Source organism: Miniopterus natalensis, chromosome 9 (assembly GCF_054644295.1).
Source record: "Miniopterus natalensis isolate mMinNat1 chromosome 9, mMinNat1.hap1, whole genome shotgun sequence".
Taxonomy (NCBI): domain Eukaryota; kingdom Metazoa; phylum Chordata; class Mammalia; order Chiroptera; family Miniopteridae; genus Miniopterus; species Miniopterus natalensis.
This window is the reverse complement of record NC_142089.1, coordinates 8,311,782-8,328,189: the sequence shown is the minus strand read 5'-3', so window position 1 is coordinate 8,328,189 and position 16,408 is coordinate 8,311,782. Positions and strand designations below refer to the sequence as shown.

General features: G+C 58.5%; 1 protein-coding gene across 1 annotated transcript in view; it reads right to left on the bottom strand.

Annotated features, from left to right (window-relative positions):
• Positions 1-16,408, bottom strand: part of CHD5 (chromodomain helicase DNA binding protein 5) — a 51,477-nt gene that overhangs the window by 30,606 nt on the left and 4,463 nt on the right. The window contains exons 2-6 of the mRNA XM_087820796.1: positions 11,837-11,961; positions 6,163-6,342; positions 3,643-3,761; positions 2,960-3,198; positions 1,030-1,154 (exon numbers count right to left, since the gene is read on the bottom strand). Coding sequence (XP_087676922.1) covers positions 1,030-1,154; positions 2,960-3,198; positions 3,643-3,761; positions 6,163-6,342; positions 11,837-11,961 — 788 coding nt within the window. The remainder of the gene's footprint in view (positions 1-1,029; positions 1,155-2,959; positions 3,199-3,642; positions 3,762-6,162; positions 6,343-11,836; positions 11,962-16,408) is intronic.

Here is a 16,408-nt window from a genome sequence, read left to right as displayed (position 1 = left end):
GCTCCCCCAAGGAGCCTTCCCAGATCTCTCCTTAACAGAACCTGTTGCACAGCCTGTATACCAGATCTGGCCTATCCCATCTGCCTGTCACTGGCTCTCTCCCAGTGTACATGCCCAAACCCCTTCCAGACTGTGAGCCTCTGGAGCAAGGCCCACCATGGCTAAGCAGAGACTAGCACATTAGTATGTGCTCAACAAATATTTGCTGAGCTGAGCTGAACTGCTCCACCTGCTCCGGGCTGGGCCACACCTGCTGCTCATGCTCTCCTCCGGAGCAGCTAAACTCAAGATTTGTCATTTGCTTATACCAAGGGACAGAGAAATGGCTTCCATTTCTGCCCCTCTATAGGATAAGGTGAGGGAAACAAATGCTCTGTATGGGAAGGGGGTGTGAATATCCCCCCGAGGGAGAAGGGAGAAGGGAGGGCCCCGGGCATCCCCTACAGAGAAGTGATACAAAGTGCTCCTGAGGTGGGTTCCCTTAGGGTCAGCCAGACTATGCCACCTCCCAGCAGACCTGGGCATCCAGGCCCCATCAGGATTTTTAAAAAAGGGCCAGCTGACCCTCCCACCTGCTGCCCAGATGGTGTAGCAACTGATGGCAGCGGGAGCCGGGACTGAGCCCCCAGCTCAGCAGGGTGGGCTCCATGCCCACAATCCAAGCTGCAAGGGCCCTGGGAAAGATCTAGTCTGAAGCCCTCAGTCAGGTTGGAAAACTGAGGCCCAGCGGGCCTGCCTATAGAATGGGAAGAGAAAGTGGGGGAGAGAGGAGGACCTGCCCCCAGGCCACTTCAGGAGAATGAACTGACAGCCCTGCTTTCCAGTCACTCCAACCTTTGCACACACACGCAAAACACACCTCGGGGCTGCTCACATACGCACACCCACAGACACTCCCAAGTACATGCATGTGGGCTTGCTGCCTCTCACCCACACTGACACCCACCTTCCAGCCCCCCTCTCACACACGTGCTCACACACCCTCACGCTCGCATGTGCTCACACGCACGCGCTCACACACACGCTCACCGAGGAGCCTTTCTTCCTCTTGCTGCCGATCCCTCCGAAGCGGAACTTGAGCCCGGCCACCTTTTTCCCTTTGCCCTTTTTCTTGGCATCTTTGGAGCCTCTGATCTTCTTCCTCACGCCAGGCCCTGAAAAGTCAGAGAGATGAACAAGCAGCATGGTTCATTCAGCCCTCACAGTAACATGACAAGGAAAGGGTCATTTTTGTCATGGCCCTGTTCAGATGAGAAGTCTTGAGGCTCAGGGAGGTGGTGCCCTGCTTACAGTTACACAGCATGATGAGAGGGGAGCCAAGGAAGAACCTCGACCCAGGCTCTGCCCCGGACACCATGATGCCCCTCTTCCATGAACAACAGAAACACTGGCCATCTCAGGAACAGCCCTGTCCTGTCCCCTCTCCCCAGAAAGGAGCTGTCCCCAATGCAGCCACGGCCAGCAGGACCACCGAGAGGGCCCACCTACTTATGGGCCACACCTGGGCCCTGGAGGGATATTCTGGGGTAGGAAGCTTCCAGCCTCTGGATTATCCCCACACCCAGACAACACTGGCACCACTCGAGACCGCCCTCACCTTTGCCAAACCCCTGCAAATGCTGGTTCCTGGGTGGCCAGCAGGGTGGAGGCTGTTTTTATGAAGTCGGCCACAGAACAATTAGCCACCTGGGGAGTAATGACTCCTTAGTGGCCCTTCCCACTGGGCTGAATAGGGAAGATGGGGGCCTGGAGGCCCCTTGGAGGCAGGTTGCCCCAGGCCCTCCTCCAGCCACATCACTTGCAGGGAGATGGGGCTGGGGTCCCAGCTGTAACCTGAGCACCGCCATGGAAAATCCATTTCAATTTTTCAGGCTCTGAATAGGCAGCCCAGGGAATCAATAGTTCAGTGATTGGGGCTGGAGAGGAAACGAGAAAGCGGGGCGGGAACTGGACCTGAGGCCAGCAAGGGGGCAAGCAGGAGTGGGCTCTAACCCATGTCACTCTGCCCACCAGGCCCTGCAGAGACTTGGTAAAGGGGCACACTGTCCCAGAAAGCAGAGCTCCTTGGGGCTGAAACAAGAAGTGTTGGGGCCCTCTCAGCCTCCCATCAGAATCCAGTTAGGGTACCCAGAAAGGCTGAGCTGCCAGTGACTCCACCATTGAGAGCCCTGGGAAGGTCAATGTGCCTACCTGCAATGGGACCAGACACCTTCTACCCCGGGGATGTCAAGTCTCAGCCTCTGCTGTCCCCATTATCCTGCCCAAACACCCCACAGAGTCCAACTTGTATCTGGGCCTCCTTCCAGGACTTCCCAGAAGCCGGCCCTGACCATATCCGTGCATGTCGGTTACCCCAAGGGCCTGGTGCTCGGGCAAGAAGGGTCACGGGCTAACCTTGAACCCCTTCTTTTTTTAATATATATTGATTTCAGAGAGAGGAAAGGAGGGAAATAGAAACATCAATGATGAGAGTCACTGATCCGCTGTTTCTTGCACTCCCCCCACTGGGGATAAAGCCTGCAACCTGGGCAAGTGCCCTGACCAGGAATCGAACCTTGATCTCCTGGATCATAGGTCAATACTCAACTGCTGAGCCACACTGGCCGGGCAACCCCTTCTCCCTGGGAATGGCACAGCCTCAAACTCAAAAGATCCTTACTATCAGCAGCCTGTGCCTCCCCTTTCCTTACTCATGCTCAAGTCAGAGCATGCCAGGGTGAAACCCCCAAAACTCCAAGCACTATCTCCCGCTTCTTCCCCAGACCTTTAAAGGGAGGCAGGGCAGAAGCTTCAATGCCACTGCAATACAGCTGAGAAAGGTCATGTGGGGGGTCAAGGTCAACTAAGGCACTACTGGGTCCTTGATAGAGACCGCCCCAGCTGCCCCAGCTGTAGGAGGCCACAGGGTCTGGAAGGGCTCCTGCCAGCAGCCTAGGTGCCCACCCACTCACAGCCTTACCCTTGCCCTCTTTGGTCTTGGCCTTGCGGATGGGCACAGGCTGGGGTGCCTGCTGGGGGCTGACAGCCAGCGGAGGGGCGATGGTGACCGTCTCCACAGCTGCGGCCACTGCCGCTGCCGCCGCCGCCGCCGAGCTGCCCTTGAAGGGGTTGTTGGCACTGAACTCCCGCCACTTGGCACCCAGCACGGTCATCATTTTGGACATGGGGATCTTCGGGTTCTTCTTGGCAATGAGCGGCCTAAGTGGGGGCAGAGGCAGGAGGGTGAGGGCAATGCCGGGAGGGGATGAGACCCTCCACATGACCCCGACAGGGCCCACCCCTTCTCCAGGCTGGCAAAACTGGGCAGAAAGAGAAGACAAAGCCTGGGACAGCATTCCACCTCCAAAATGCTCAAGTCCCTGTTTATATGGTTGGCAATCTTCTAATTGAGTTTCTAGAACCTGCGAGACCTGAGGGGCCAGAGAGAGGGGCCTGTTATCTTCCAGAACTGAGAGGAGCATGAAGGCAGGAGGCCCCCTGGGATTGACTGGGACCACCATCCCCAGGTGCAGGGCAAGCAAGGGAAGCAGGCCCGTCTGTCAAAATGAAAGGGGTCCCGCCAGCCACATATCCCCGGGAGCCAGGGTCTGCCCCTATGACCACCAATGGACGCCCAGCCATGGCTGCAGGCCCCCAGCCCACCTGAGGAACTGGCTGAAGGCCTTGTAGTTGGTCAGCGTGTGGTAGTCGGCCTCTGAGAACAGATAGTCCACGTCGTCCAGGCCCCACTCAGCCATGAGCTGCCCCGAGGACTTGGGCTCCTACGGACACATGGTCCAGAGGTAGAATCAGAGGCAGGTCCTTCTAACCTGCACCCCCATCCTCAGGGCCCCCACCCAGGAGGCCTCAGAACAGGGGGAAGGGGAGGAATTGTGCCTGCAACTTAACAGCAGTTCTCCGTCACCACTGAAAACATCCTAAAACATCCATCCCCCAACTCCTTGGTTGGGGGACTGGCTCAGACACCAGTTTATGAGGGGGTGCAGGGCAAAGTGCCTGGGGGGTTAATGTGGGAGCTTGGGGGAGACCATGTATGTACCCAGGGCAGGAATAACAGGATTCACTCTCTGGGAGGAATATATTCAGGGAGTCTTGGCTCTGGGACAAAACAGCGGCCTGCAGATGGGTTTTAGGAGGCAGATACTCTGGGGAGGCAGCAAGCTGAAGGGCTGCCTAAGGCATGTTGGGGAGAAATGAGGCTGCTCCAGGATGTCCCCTGGTATAGTCATGCATGAATCCCATAAAAGGACAGGCCGTTGCTGAGTTCCAGAGCCAGCAAGGTGTGCTCTGGCCAGGGTAAGGGCGCAGGACAACCCCAAGAGGGTCTCTCGGTTACTATACTTTTCAGATGAGGCACTGAGGCCTGGGAGGTGTGTGACTTCCCAAGGGCAGTGAGCTCATGAGACAGCCAGTCCAGGTGTCAAACCATCAGGCCACCTAGGCTAGGCTGGGATGGGGTTGGGTGGGTGCTAGCTATGAGCTTGGACTCTGGAGCTAGACAGATGCCAGTTCTAATCCTGGCTCTGCCACATATTGACAGTGAGAGGTGGACACACTACTTCACCTCTGTATACCTCAGTTTCCCCATCTGTAACAGCACATAGAATGGAAGTAGCCGCAGCTTAGGGCTTGTTGGCCACTGACTGCCCCATCTAGCAGGAGGAACAGCAGGCCTCTGTCCTAGATGTCCACACTGGAGACCCAATGTCCCCTTGACTGGACCAGGGACTGTACCTGCCTCACAGGAGGGACCGGAGTCAGCACAGGTGCTTGGAACAGGGCCAGGTTTCGGCCTTGTTCTCTGCAGCCCTGCCCCAGCCCCACCCACTGATCCCCTCAGACAATCAGCACATGCCACTCCCAGGCTGCAGTCCCTGGTCCAGTTAAGGGGACACTGGATCTCCAGTACGGACATCTAGGACACAGGCCTGCTGGATGGGGCAGTGAGTGGCCAAGAAGCCCTAAACTGCGGCTACTTCTATGTGCCCAGAGCTGCCCGGCCCCCTGTTCTCTGTGACGCTTCAGAGTGGAACCCCCTCCCACACCCGACCTGCCCCCACCCCACATAGCCCTTCCCGGAAGCACACAGGCCTTGGCTCCCACCAGGACACAGCAGTATGTGAGTGAGTGGATGACACTGTTACAGGGTAACCCCAACTGCTCCCATAAGTTCATCATTCAAAGTTGTCAGCCCCTCAGCTATTATCAGTCACAGATGACTCACAACACACCTGCCTACGAGTGCAGTCCCTCTAGGGGCTGGGATATCACTGGGATTTCCTAACGTCAGGCGCTGACAGTCATTTCTGCTTCATCCAACAGCCACAGTACTGTAAGGAGCACTCATTTTTAAATCCAGGCTAGCCCAAACTGAGTCTGGCAGCCTGGTGCTGGGTGGTCCTGGGTGACTCAAGGTCCTCTGCCCCTTGCCCAAGAGCTGGGCCCAGAGCTGACCACGAGCCTTACCCTTGGTCCCCTCTCCTCCTGAGGAGCCCCCATGCTGTGGCCTTGGAGGCTCATATACATCACTCCCCAGAGTACAGGGAAGATGCTTTCCCCAGGGGGCTCCAGGGCCTTCACACAGCTTCCCTGACTGGCTCACTCTTGCAGGCCGACATGGGCAGGACTTCAGACCTATGATCAGTAACAAGTTCCCCTTCCACTCTAAGTGGAGCTGTCCACCCGCTTCCTGCTGGCAAAGACTCCATTTACTGATTAATTTTCCCAAATCACTCCAAGCAAGAGGTTCCTGACACGAAATTTGAGCTCAGACCATCACTCTCTTCAGAAAGAGCTGCATGCTCCATGGGGCAGGATCGCAGACGAGACATCAAAGAGCTGAAGGACTCCCTCCCCGGACTCCTAAACCCTGTCCATTGTTATTTCAAATGTTTGTCTGAGACTTGTGGCCACAGCATTTCTCACAAACACGTATCCAGCCTCCACATGAGTGCGCATACACACACATACATACGTATCCACACACACAGGCACACTCACACCCACAGATCCGTCCGCCCCAGTTGCCACCCATGGGAACCGATGCTCCGGCCCTGGCCCTGGGGCTCCCGGGCAGGAAGGCAGGACAGCGGCAGCAGGAGGCTCTGCCCACCAGCAGGTGTGCCCAGCGAGCCGAGTCCCTCCAGCCGGCCCAGGGCTTACCTTCAGGCACCCGTCGTCATTGGCATCTTCGTCGTCACCCTTCCTTTTCCGCTTGGCTTTTTTCTCCCTCTTGTCCTTGAGTTTCTTCTTCTTCTTCTTGTTAGGGGAGTAGTCGCTGCCCTCGCTCTCCGACTTCCCTTCCAGATCCTCTTCATTTTCCGACAGCTCATCATGGCTCCCCTGCAAGACAAGGGGGACAGTGAGGGCAACAGGGGCCCAAAGGAGAGCAGGAGTCTTGGGCAGCAGGCCCACCCTGAGAGCAGCCTCCTGGCATAGTCAGTGGGCCATGCTTTCCAGATCATTCAGGCTCCAGCTGCTCACAGCTCGGCACCAAAGCCCAGCCGGGAGGGCTGCCCCGAGCCAGCATGGTCAAGGGTCTCCCTGCCGGCCTGGCCACAGCAGTGGAGTGTGCCCGTCAGGCTTCCCCACTGGGCCATCTCAGTGCAGCCTCAGGGGAGGCCCAAACTTAGCTCCCATCAGAATCAGGCTTCTATGGGTTTTCAAGGATATTTTTTCCATTGCTTTTCAGAGAGCGTGGAAGGGGGAGAGAGAGAGGCACCAATGTGACAGAGACACATTGACTGGTTCTCACATGCACCCTGACCAGGGCCGGGGATCGAGCCTGCAACTGAGTTACGTGCCCTTGGCTGGAATCAAACCCAAGGCCCGTTAGTCCCCAGGCTGATGCTCTAACCACTGAGCTAAACCAGCCACGGCTGGGCTTTGGGATTTTAATGAGTCTTGTATGCTTGTGCTTGGACCCAGGGACTCAAAGCAGAGGATGTGATGCTGGGAGCCAGAAAGCAAAGTGTACCAGAAAAGCCGCAGGAGCCGCTGGCTCCACCCAGGCTCCCAGCATGTCCCTGTCTGCCGTGCGTGCATCCCATGGAATTGCGTGTGTCAAGTGCAGCCTGTGACTAATGTAGAGCACACAGCCCAGCTCTGCCTGCCTGGGGGCTCTCCAGAAGCTGCTGTGCACAAGCCCACCTTCCCCGCACCCACACCCTGGCCGCTGCTTCACAATATGAGACGAGGTAATTTAGGCCCCCTAGGCTTGCTTCCTTGATTTAGTTTCCCCTGCTATACAGGCATAAAATGGCCCATTTATATGGAGATAAGGGCATTTACAGCCAGAGCGTCCCCACTAGAAGGCACTGCCCCTTGGAGAAAGCTGTTTACTCTCAGCCTTTCCAGATAGAAGCAAGTGGACTGGCAAAGCCCTTCCCAGCTCCTCCTGGCTGGGTCTGCAGGGAGAAAGGCTGGGCGCTGATGCTCTGGTTACCAGTACAGGCTTGTCATCTTCCTGCTGGCTGGCTGGTTTTCAAGGTGAGCAAAAAGAGGCATGAAAGAGATGGAGAAGACCCAGAGAGAGGGGAAATGAGCTCGGGAAATGAGCTCGTAAACACCAATGGGGGAGAAGCATAAGAGGAGATGGGGAGGGAGGGGCGAGGAAGGGAGCAGGGGGAGGAAGAGGGGAGGAAGAAGAAACAGAGGCAGGAGAGGAAATGGAGCAGGTGGGAGAAGGGTTGAGGAGAGCACTGAGGGGAGTGGGGTCTTCTGGAGAATCCTGGGAGGCCCCCAGATGGGCTTCTGGAAGGAGTTGAGAGTCTTCCCTGGAGGGAGGCTCTCCCTGAGATACAGCTGGGAAAGGACCCACCCACAGGCTCCCCACACTCCCCGGACTCTCCTGGACACTCAGCTCACCGTCTCCCAGCTCCACCCTCCCTGCTCCCAAATCTTTGGTGCCCATTCAGAACTGAGTCAGTGTGCTGGCTGGTGACGGGCTGGCCTCTACACCTTTCCTGAATCCTGGTGTATTCCGAACACGGATTGGCCATGCTGGGCCCCAGGGGCCATGCAGGTCCTGGCTGCTACCACAGCCTGCCTGGAGCAGGACAGCCACGTGGGTGGCTTCTGCTTCCAGGGCTAGTGGCCACAATTGCCAGCTGGGCCTCAGTCCTTTGGGGAAGTGGGGGTCAGACAGGGATACATTTCCCTTGAGGGTGCAGAGTTCAGCCAGCTTAAAGAGATCACGCTTTGAGAGACCTGAGAGACAGGCTCTACTCCAGACTTCACCCCAGCAAAGGTAAGGATGGGAGGAGAGTGCCACAAACTTCAGCACCATGGACAGAGTCTCGGGACCTGCAGAGGTTGGGATGCAGGGCTGGCCGGCAGCTGCCCTGGGACAGACCAAGGATAAGACAGGATGACCCATGGTGAGTCCTGGGCCTCCCTGGGGAGGCTGCACAACAGGGAATGCCTCGAATCTCTGACCCTTGCTGGCCTAGGAATTGGGCAAGTCACTGCAGCGCCCTGACCTCAGCTTCCTCATCTGTGAAATGGGGATGCCACCAAGGGTGGTAAGAGGAACAAAGGAGATCATGTAAGAGAGGGCCTTAAACGTGTTTAAATGGGAGCGTCCCAACTCCCCGAGGCTACAACCTCAACTCTGCTTGGAAGCCAAAGATGCTGCCAGGATGGACAAACTGGAGGACACAACCAGCCTCATGTCCCTTATTTCTGCAAACCAGGGTGGTGCTTGCAGCTGAGTGACAACTACATTGCAGATGGCATGATGCTGACAGAAGGGAAGTGGACCTGAGCATCAGAAGCAGCACTGCCACATCCCAAGTCAGGAGAGGCAAGGAGTGGCCAGCACAGCTCAGAACGCAGAGCCCAGAGGGAGCTGGAGGGAGAGAAGGAGGGAGGGAGGGAGGGAGGGAGGGAGGGAGGGAGGGAGGGAGGGAGGGAGGGAGGGAGGGAGGGAGGGAGGGAGGGAGGGAGGGAGGGAGGGAGAAGTAGGCCTGGCAGAAGGCCCCAAGCCAGGCACTGCCAGGAGGGCTGGCCCAGCATTCACTCCAGGGCTACCTGGGAGAGCAGGAGGGCAAAGACCTCCTGAAATAATGAGCTGGAGCTTTGGCAGGGCCCGACTTCAGGGAAGGAGAAGACAACTCCCTCCACTTTCACCATACTGGGGAAAGCCCAGTCAAAGAGAAGACTGGTTCCCCAGTTCCCCCAACTCCTGCCTGATCCTCTCTATGCCCTGCCTTCTCCCTCAACCTAATGAAGCTCACACCTCCTGGCCCCCCCAACCTGTACCAGATCTCATCCAAGCCCTCCTGCCACACCCGGGGCTGGCGGAGGTTGAGGGTACAGAACAAGTCTTTGGAGATTGGTTTCCCACTGGTGCAGTGTCCGTGTCCACAGCACATCTCTGCATCCAAATGTATGGACACTCTAGACCTCAGCCTCCTTTCTTCTTTCCAAAATCTTTCCTTGCAGAGCAGTGGGGAGGGGAAGGGCAGTGACCCATCAGCGGGACCTGGTGGGATGCAGCCTCGGCCAGTGGCGAGAAGGGAAGGAATGACGGAGAACCAGGGCTAGTTCTGTATCTTGAAACTGATGAGGGGGTGGCTGCAGGCCAAGCCACGTTCAGGGGAGAAGCAGCAGGCACGGAACAATAATGCCCTGACCAACGTCAGCCCTGAGCTACACCGTGGGCTCTGAAAGTCAGGACAACAGTTGGGGCTTTGACCTTGACTCTATCCTTTGGGCAGCCTTGGGCGTGACTATGGAGAATGCATTTGGTATAGAAAAATCTCAGTGGACGTGGAGTCCCCAACAGAATCCATCCGCAAAGCTGCCTTAATCACTACGCCCAGGTTGTGCGTGCCAGCTGGGGGCAGGCAGGAGGGGTCTCTGCCCTGAGCCCCAGGCCCAGAGAGGACAGAGCATGCCGCCCAAGCAGGCCCGGGGCGCCCCGAGTGAGCAGTCCCTTCCTCCTCCCCAGCTCTGCAGATGTTTCTGGATCCAGGCCTCCCATCTCCTCCCTCTCCCTTCCCTCCATGCCCAGCGCTCAGCACACACATCATCTCAAAAAAAAGAGGCATTTAAATTCAAAAGGAAGGACTCGGAGAGTTGGTCATTTTCGATTTGGGGCCCTTCAAGATCGAGAGGGGAAACGAATCAAGTATGAGCCTTCCCATTCACGACTGTTATAAACAGTTATAATTTAGCACTGAATAATTGGTTGCTATGGTAACCGCTGCAGTACAGGTTGAAATCATTTCTCCCTCCTGCGCTGGGTTTGACAAGGAGCTTCATCTACATATGCTCAGGTTCTGGCCCTAGTCCGGTTATTTTATGTAAATCAGAATCCGAGACTTGCTGCCTGTCTCCTTCCCTGCCACACACACAAACACAAGCCGATGCTCAGGCCTATTGTGCCACCCTCTGCTGCCTCCACCCACCGCCTGTCGTGGGGCCGCCGGGTTGGAGACACAGAGGGGCATAGGTGGTGATTCCCTTCCCCACGTCCTGAGGACCCAGGTTTGTGGGTGGGAGGTGGGGGCGTGGGGAGTGGAGGTGGGCACAGGGCCACGGGGATCCTGCCCTCTGACCACAGTGTGCTCCAGACCCTCTGAGATCAGCCAGCTGGCCAAGGCAGGCTCTCAGGATTGCGGGGGAGGGGACAGCAGTGGCCCAACGTTTGCCCCGGGGGCCTGTCTGGCACTGCCTGGTCATCTGCAGACCTCCAGGCCACCCCGCCTACATCCCTTTTGAGAACCTGAACTGCATCTCAGTAGAGAGAGAGAGGAGAGTGTGGTGAAGACAGGGGAGGGAGAGTGGAGAGAATAGGATGGGGGGGGAAGGGGACTGAAATGAGGGGGAAACGGAAAGAAGTGAGAAGAGAGCAAGGGTAACAGGAGAGAGCAAGAGCTGGATACACAGAGGCCCGGCTGAGGCTGACTGAAGACACAGACAGACAAACCAGAGCCAGAGAGACAGGCACAGAGACAGACACATGTTCAGGGGGGTCCAGAAGAAAGGAGGGAGGCCTGAGAGATCAGGACACTGGGTATGGGGGAGGCAAGCACCAGCTCTCCCAAGCCTTGGAGGCCACCAGCCCCCCTTCCCACTGCGACATCCCTCCACCAGCCGCCAGTCTACCACTGTCCAGACACTGCCCACCTCCAGCCTCCTTCCTGGCCAGGGCAGTGGGGAGGGTCCTGCTGAACCCTGTGCCCTGCCTGAGGCAGGGAGAGGAGGAAGGGAGCACCCACAGACCTACGGCACCTCACTTGCATTTGGGAACTGGGGGGACCCAGCCTGAAGGCCTGAGACCAAGGACCAGATGGCATCCTCCGTCCTGACCTAGCTTCTGCCCAGAACCATAAAAGCTGCTGGAGAGAAACCGCTCGGGAGGAGCCGGGAGAGGGGAGGGACAGACAACAAGACCAAGTGACAGCTCCTATCTCACCACGTGCTAGCTGCCCACCTCTTTCGGGGCGTCCTCCCTGGTCCTGCAGGCGGCCCTGTTGGGAAGTGGTAGTGTGCACCCTGCTTTACAGAAAGGAAGTGGGGTGCAGAGACTCAGAGATGAACCTGCCCAGGGTCACAGTGACAGCTGAGACCCGGCCCCAGGGTTGTCAGCTCTGTTCAGCCCCATCCCCTGGCCTGGTTCTCCCCCAGGACAGCCACCCTGGCAGGACGATAAGTGACCCCTGAACATCCTGCTGAAGATAGGGCTCTTCCGATGCGTCCCCGAGAGGCGTCTGTTCACACAGCTCAGCACCGCCCCGCGTGCAGCCCCGGGAAGGCCGGGAGCCCAGGTCTTGCTCGGCAGGCCCCGGGCAGCACCGAGGCCTCCGCACCCGGTCCCGGCCCCACGCACCTCCTCCTTCCGCTTCCCTTTGGACCTGCTCTCCTTGGGCTTCTTGGATTTCTTCTTCTTGGGAAGGCTCACGGGCTCCTCGGGGAAAAAGTCGTCGAAGCCTTCAAGGCCGCCGTCGTCTTCTTCTGGGGAAAGAAGAAGGGGAGGGTTACTCGGCCACTTCCCTCAGGGAGACCCCCAGACACAGCAGGAGGCGGGCCCACTGGGACAGCCAGCTCCTTTGCCACCAACCCCGCCAGGCCTCCCCAGCCACACCCTCACCTTCCCTGCCCCACTTACCCCCGGATGGTCCCCCCACCCAGGTCCCTCCCCACCCCTCACAGGCCCCGCAGACCCAGTGGTGGGCTGTCTCAGCACCTCACCTCAGGGCCTCTCCCCTCATCAGGAAAATGGGGTGTTATCGCCACCACTCCCCCGCCCCCACCCCGAAGGATGGTGCTCAGGAAACCACGTGCTGGGCCAAAGTGAGCTACTTTGAGAAGCCTTGTTGGCATGGCTCCCCAGGGAGAAAGCAGCCCCATGGGACCACAGAGCCATCCCCAGCTGGCCCGGGGAGGGTTCAAGCCCATCTCTGCCCTCCAGAGGCCTACAGTGTGGTGAGCGGTGTGGCCGGCAGAAGACACGGGAATGCACCATGACAGGAACACACTGGTCACATCACCCCAGGACCATAGGGCTGAACAGCAAGTACCCGGGGGTTTGGAGGACAGGCCAACAAGGAGGGTACCAGGACCCCCTAAATGGGGAATCGAAGACCACACTGCCTCTCTCCCTTCCACAGACACCCCCCTCCCCAGTCACAGCCACATAGGTACACACCCCCGTCACACCCACACAGGTACACACAACCACACAGGTACACACAACCACACAGGTACACACACCCACACAGGTACACACCCCCGTCACACCCACACAGGTATACACACCCTCACAGATACACACAACCACACAGGTACACCCCCGTCACATGAGCAGTGAACCCTGAGTTTCTGGGGACCAGAGAGGGGCCAGGAGGGGTGGAGAGGGAGGGCTGTCTTGGGGGCAACTGCAGCAAGAAGACACTGCAACAACAATCTACCCAAAGTAGAGATATATCTGTCTGCCCCGGGCAAAGGAAGCTTCCAGAAGGAACGGCAGAACCTCCAAAGGGTCCAGAAAAGGGGCCCATGATCGAGCCAGAGCTCTATGCCAACCCGGGAACCTGGGTACCAAAGCCAGCTTGTCCTACCCTGTCCCCCTCACCGCCCCATATGTGCCCCGGGGGGCAAAGAAGAGAGCCAACCAAGGTGCAGGGGGCACAACAGGGAGTCTCACTCAGCCTGACCTCACTCCTGCCACCCAGGACACCCTGCGGAGGGAGAGAAGTCCCAGGGCCAAAGACTTCACCTGGGAAAGGAGCAGCACACAGGGAGAATCAAGTTTAAAGAGAGAGGCCCCCACCCTCACCCAGGACCTTCTATGCTCCTGGCTGTTGCCATGTCAGGTCCGCACACCACAGATGCTGGCACACAAGTGTGCACACCCAGGACACACCAACATCCAGCCCCCCTGTCCTCCACATGGGTCACTCCCCACCCGTCTGGGACGCCCTTGGCCCCCCCAGTCCCCAAGGCGGAGGGGGAAAGACCCCACCCTGGGTCTCCTGGCTCCCACTGCCGCACTCTGGGAGCAGCTAGAGGGCGCTGGTGCCTCCCGTGGCCCAGTGGGTGCCCCTCCCACACCCAAGGCCCCATGGTGCTGGTTCCCACACATCCCACCCTTACCAGGAAAAGGTGGGACTGCACCGCTGTCTGGGTACCCCTCTGCACTGGGGCGCCCCTCCAGGGTGGCCAGGGACCTGTGGCCTCCCTACCCAGGGCACAAGTGCCCTCCCTGTCTTGTACAGCCCCCCAGGAGCCCCCGTCCCAGCCCCTCCCCATCCTGCTGGGCAAACAGACCTGGAGAGAGGCAGACTCCAGGCAGGACAGGGAGCTGCCCCAGAGAAGGCGGCCTGAGTGCCAGCTGTCCCCGGGGGGCCAGCTCGGCAGTCCTGCCCAGCAGAGAGGGGTACTGCTGAGGACAGGACCACATGGAAGGCACAACTGCTGAGGCCTTGGCCTGGGCTATGGGCACAGGATCGGGCAGTGAGAGGCAGGCCCAAAGCTGGGTTGATGCGGGCCAGCCTTGCTGGAGTAGGGGCAGGCTGAGCCTGGACAGGGACTCTATTCTGTCCCCAAGCCCTGTGTGGGAGGGGCAGAGATTTGGGGGGCCAGTGGAAAGGTGCACAAGGATCCCCAGAGTCATCTTGGAGTGGAGAGGTCTGGGGGACAGTGATGGGGCTGTCTGGAAGCCAGGCTGGGGGTTGGATGCCTGTCCATGGCTGCCCACTCCCCCGGCTGCCCCGCCTCCCCACGCTGCAGGGAGACCGCCTGGGCAGAGCCACCCCCGTGCTCAGGCAATGCCCAGCCCGTTATGTAACAGGCTCGGGCTGATGTAATCGGGAGGGGGCCTCTCCCTCTCCCTCCGCCTCCTGCCACCTCCCCATGTCCCTGTCCCCTCCACAGGGCAGTCCCTCAGACTGGGAAGGCCAGCCCAGCACACGGTCACTGACTGACCAGCAGAACAGACAAGGAGATGCACAGGTGGCTGCAGGAGGTTCTAGAAGGAAGCCCGGGGCACGCTCTAGTCCTAATTCACGCCCAGAACACGCCTCAGAGTATCAGGCCCCAAACCCTCTGTCCAGGGCAGCCTGGTCCTCCGTTCCTGAAGACCTCAGGGCCCAGGACCATCTGCCTGGTTGAGCCGCTCCTCCAAGAACGTTCCAGGGCTGGCACATGAGGCTGGGGACCCTACCTAGCCCGCCCCCATCTCGGACAGACTCTTCTTCTCCCCTCACAGCTTCTGTGGCCCTGAAGACATCCCAGGGCTGACCTTCTGTGACACTATCCCTCTTCCCTCATGATTCACTGCAGCTCCAGGCCCTGCCCCCTCCTCCTGCAGGGATCCAAGCAAACCTTCCCTGAACCCGTCACCCCTCCCAAGTCTTGGCCCTGTGCCCCTCCTCAGGGCGCACAGCCAGTGGTAAAGTGAGATCCCGCTCACCCAGGGTGAGGGTCCAAGGGAGAAGAGGTTTCAGGACTCCTTGTCCTGCCAGCTCCTGGCTGCGCCCAGCCCTCTGGGCCGCCTGGCAGTGCCCTCCCACACCTTAGGCTGCCCTTCCAGCCTAAGGCTCCATTGATCCGAGACAGGCTATAATTAGGACCCATTAGCCTTGTTATCTCTCCAACCTGCTGGGCTCCCAGGTCGGAGCAGGCCTGGAGGGGGGCTGGGGGTGGGGGGGAGACAGGCAGGGGGAGCAGTGCGGACAGAGTCTACCAGTGCAAAGAGAGGTGTTGCTTTTTCCTAAGTCCACCCCCAGCCCCTCACCAACCCTGCACAGGCTCAGGCTCAGCCCTGAGGGCCCCCCTTAGCCCTGCAGGCTGCACCCCAGGCGAGCTGGGCAGGCCCTTCTCAGGGTAACACTTTATATCAGTGAAAGTTCCTACCTACCCCCTGTGCTGGGCAAAGCAGGTAGCTTATGTGAATTTATATCAATTAGATGGCGACCTGGGAGATGGTACTACTATCACTCCCATGTGCTGATGGGGAAACTGAGGCTCACAGGATCTCCTCATTTGCCCACATCTGTTTCACAGCTGGCAAGTAATAGAGCCAGAATGGTTCCTGACCCTGCCTCTCTCTCCAGGCATAGGACCCTCCCAGAGTTCAGACATTCCCCACATTTACTTAAGAAGTATTTAAACTTAAACAGCATGGTCTGTGTGCGAAGTTTGGGGATGCGCCCTGGGGACACTGAGGTGACTCAGGCCACCCCTTGGCCTAGAAGTTCATATGGGGTTCCTCAGGGACATCAGGACTGGTCCACAGCCCCCGTCCTCACCCCACAGGTTGTCTGACCAGCTCCTCCCCTCTCCTCCTGGAGGGGCAGCAACAGAGCCCAACTCAGAGACAAGAGCACATCCCCCCAGGGAGCTTTGCAGACACAAGGTCATCAGAGCAAAAGACAAACAATGATTATAGAGAGAAAAGTTAGGTCATCTGATTTGGTGTAGTCAAGGATTTGGGGTTGCCAATCCAGGAGCCAGGACAAGAGCTCCATCGCCAGGACCCAAAAAGGCCAGCAAGTCTACCAGGGATGGGGACCCAGCTCAAGGTCCACCTCTCCAGGCCTGGGGAGAGGGGCTCCTTCCATTCCCCAGTCCTTGCAGAGATCCCCCCCCCCCAAACATAGGCAGTCTGCTGATAATGGTGGAGGGAGGGGATACTCCTGCCCAAGAAAGGATTACTAATTTATTTATGACATTTAACAAAACCCAGACATCACCTCATTGGTGGCTCATCAAAGAAAGCGTCAGACCTGAGCACTGGGGCGGGCAGGTGGGTGTGGGGAGGGGAACAGGTGAGGCTTTTACCCTAAGGGACTGGGGTGGGGGGAGTGAAGATGGGGGAGAATGGCAGCCCAGAGCAGGCAGAGGGAGGCCCCCACGCAAACCCAGAGCACTGTGGGGAGAAGGAGAGGCAAGGAGGGAG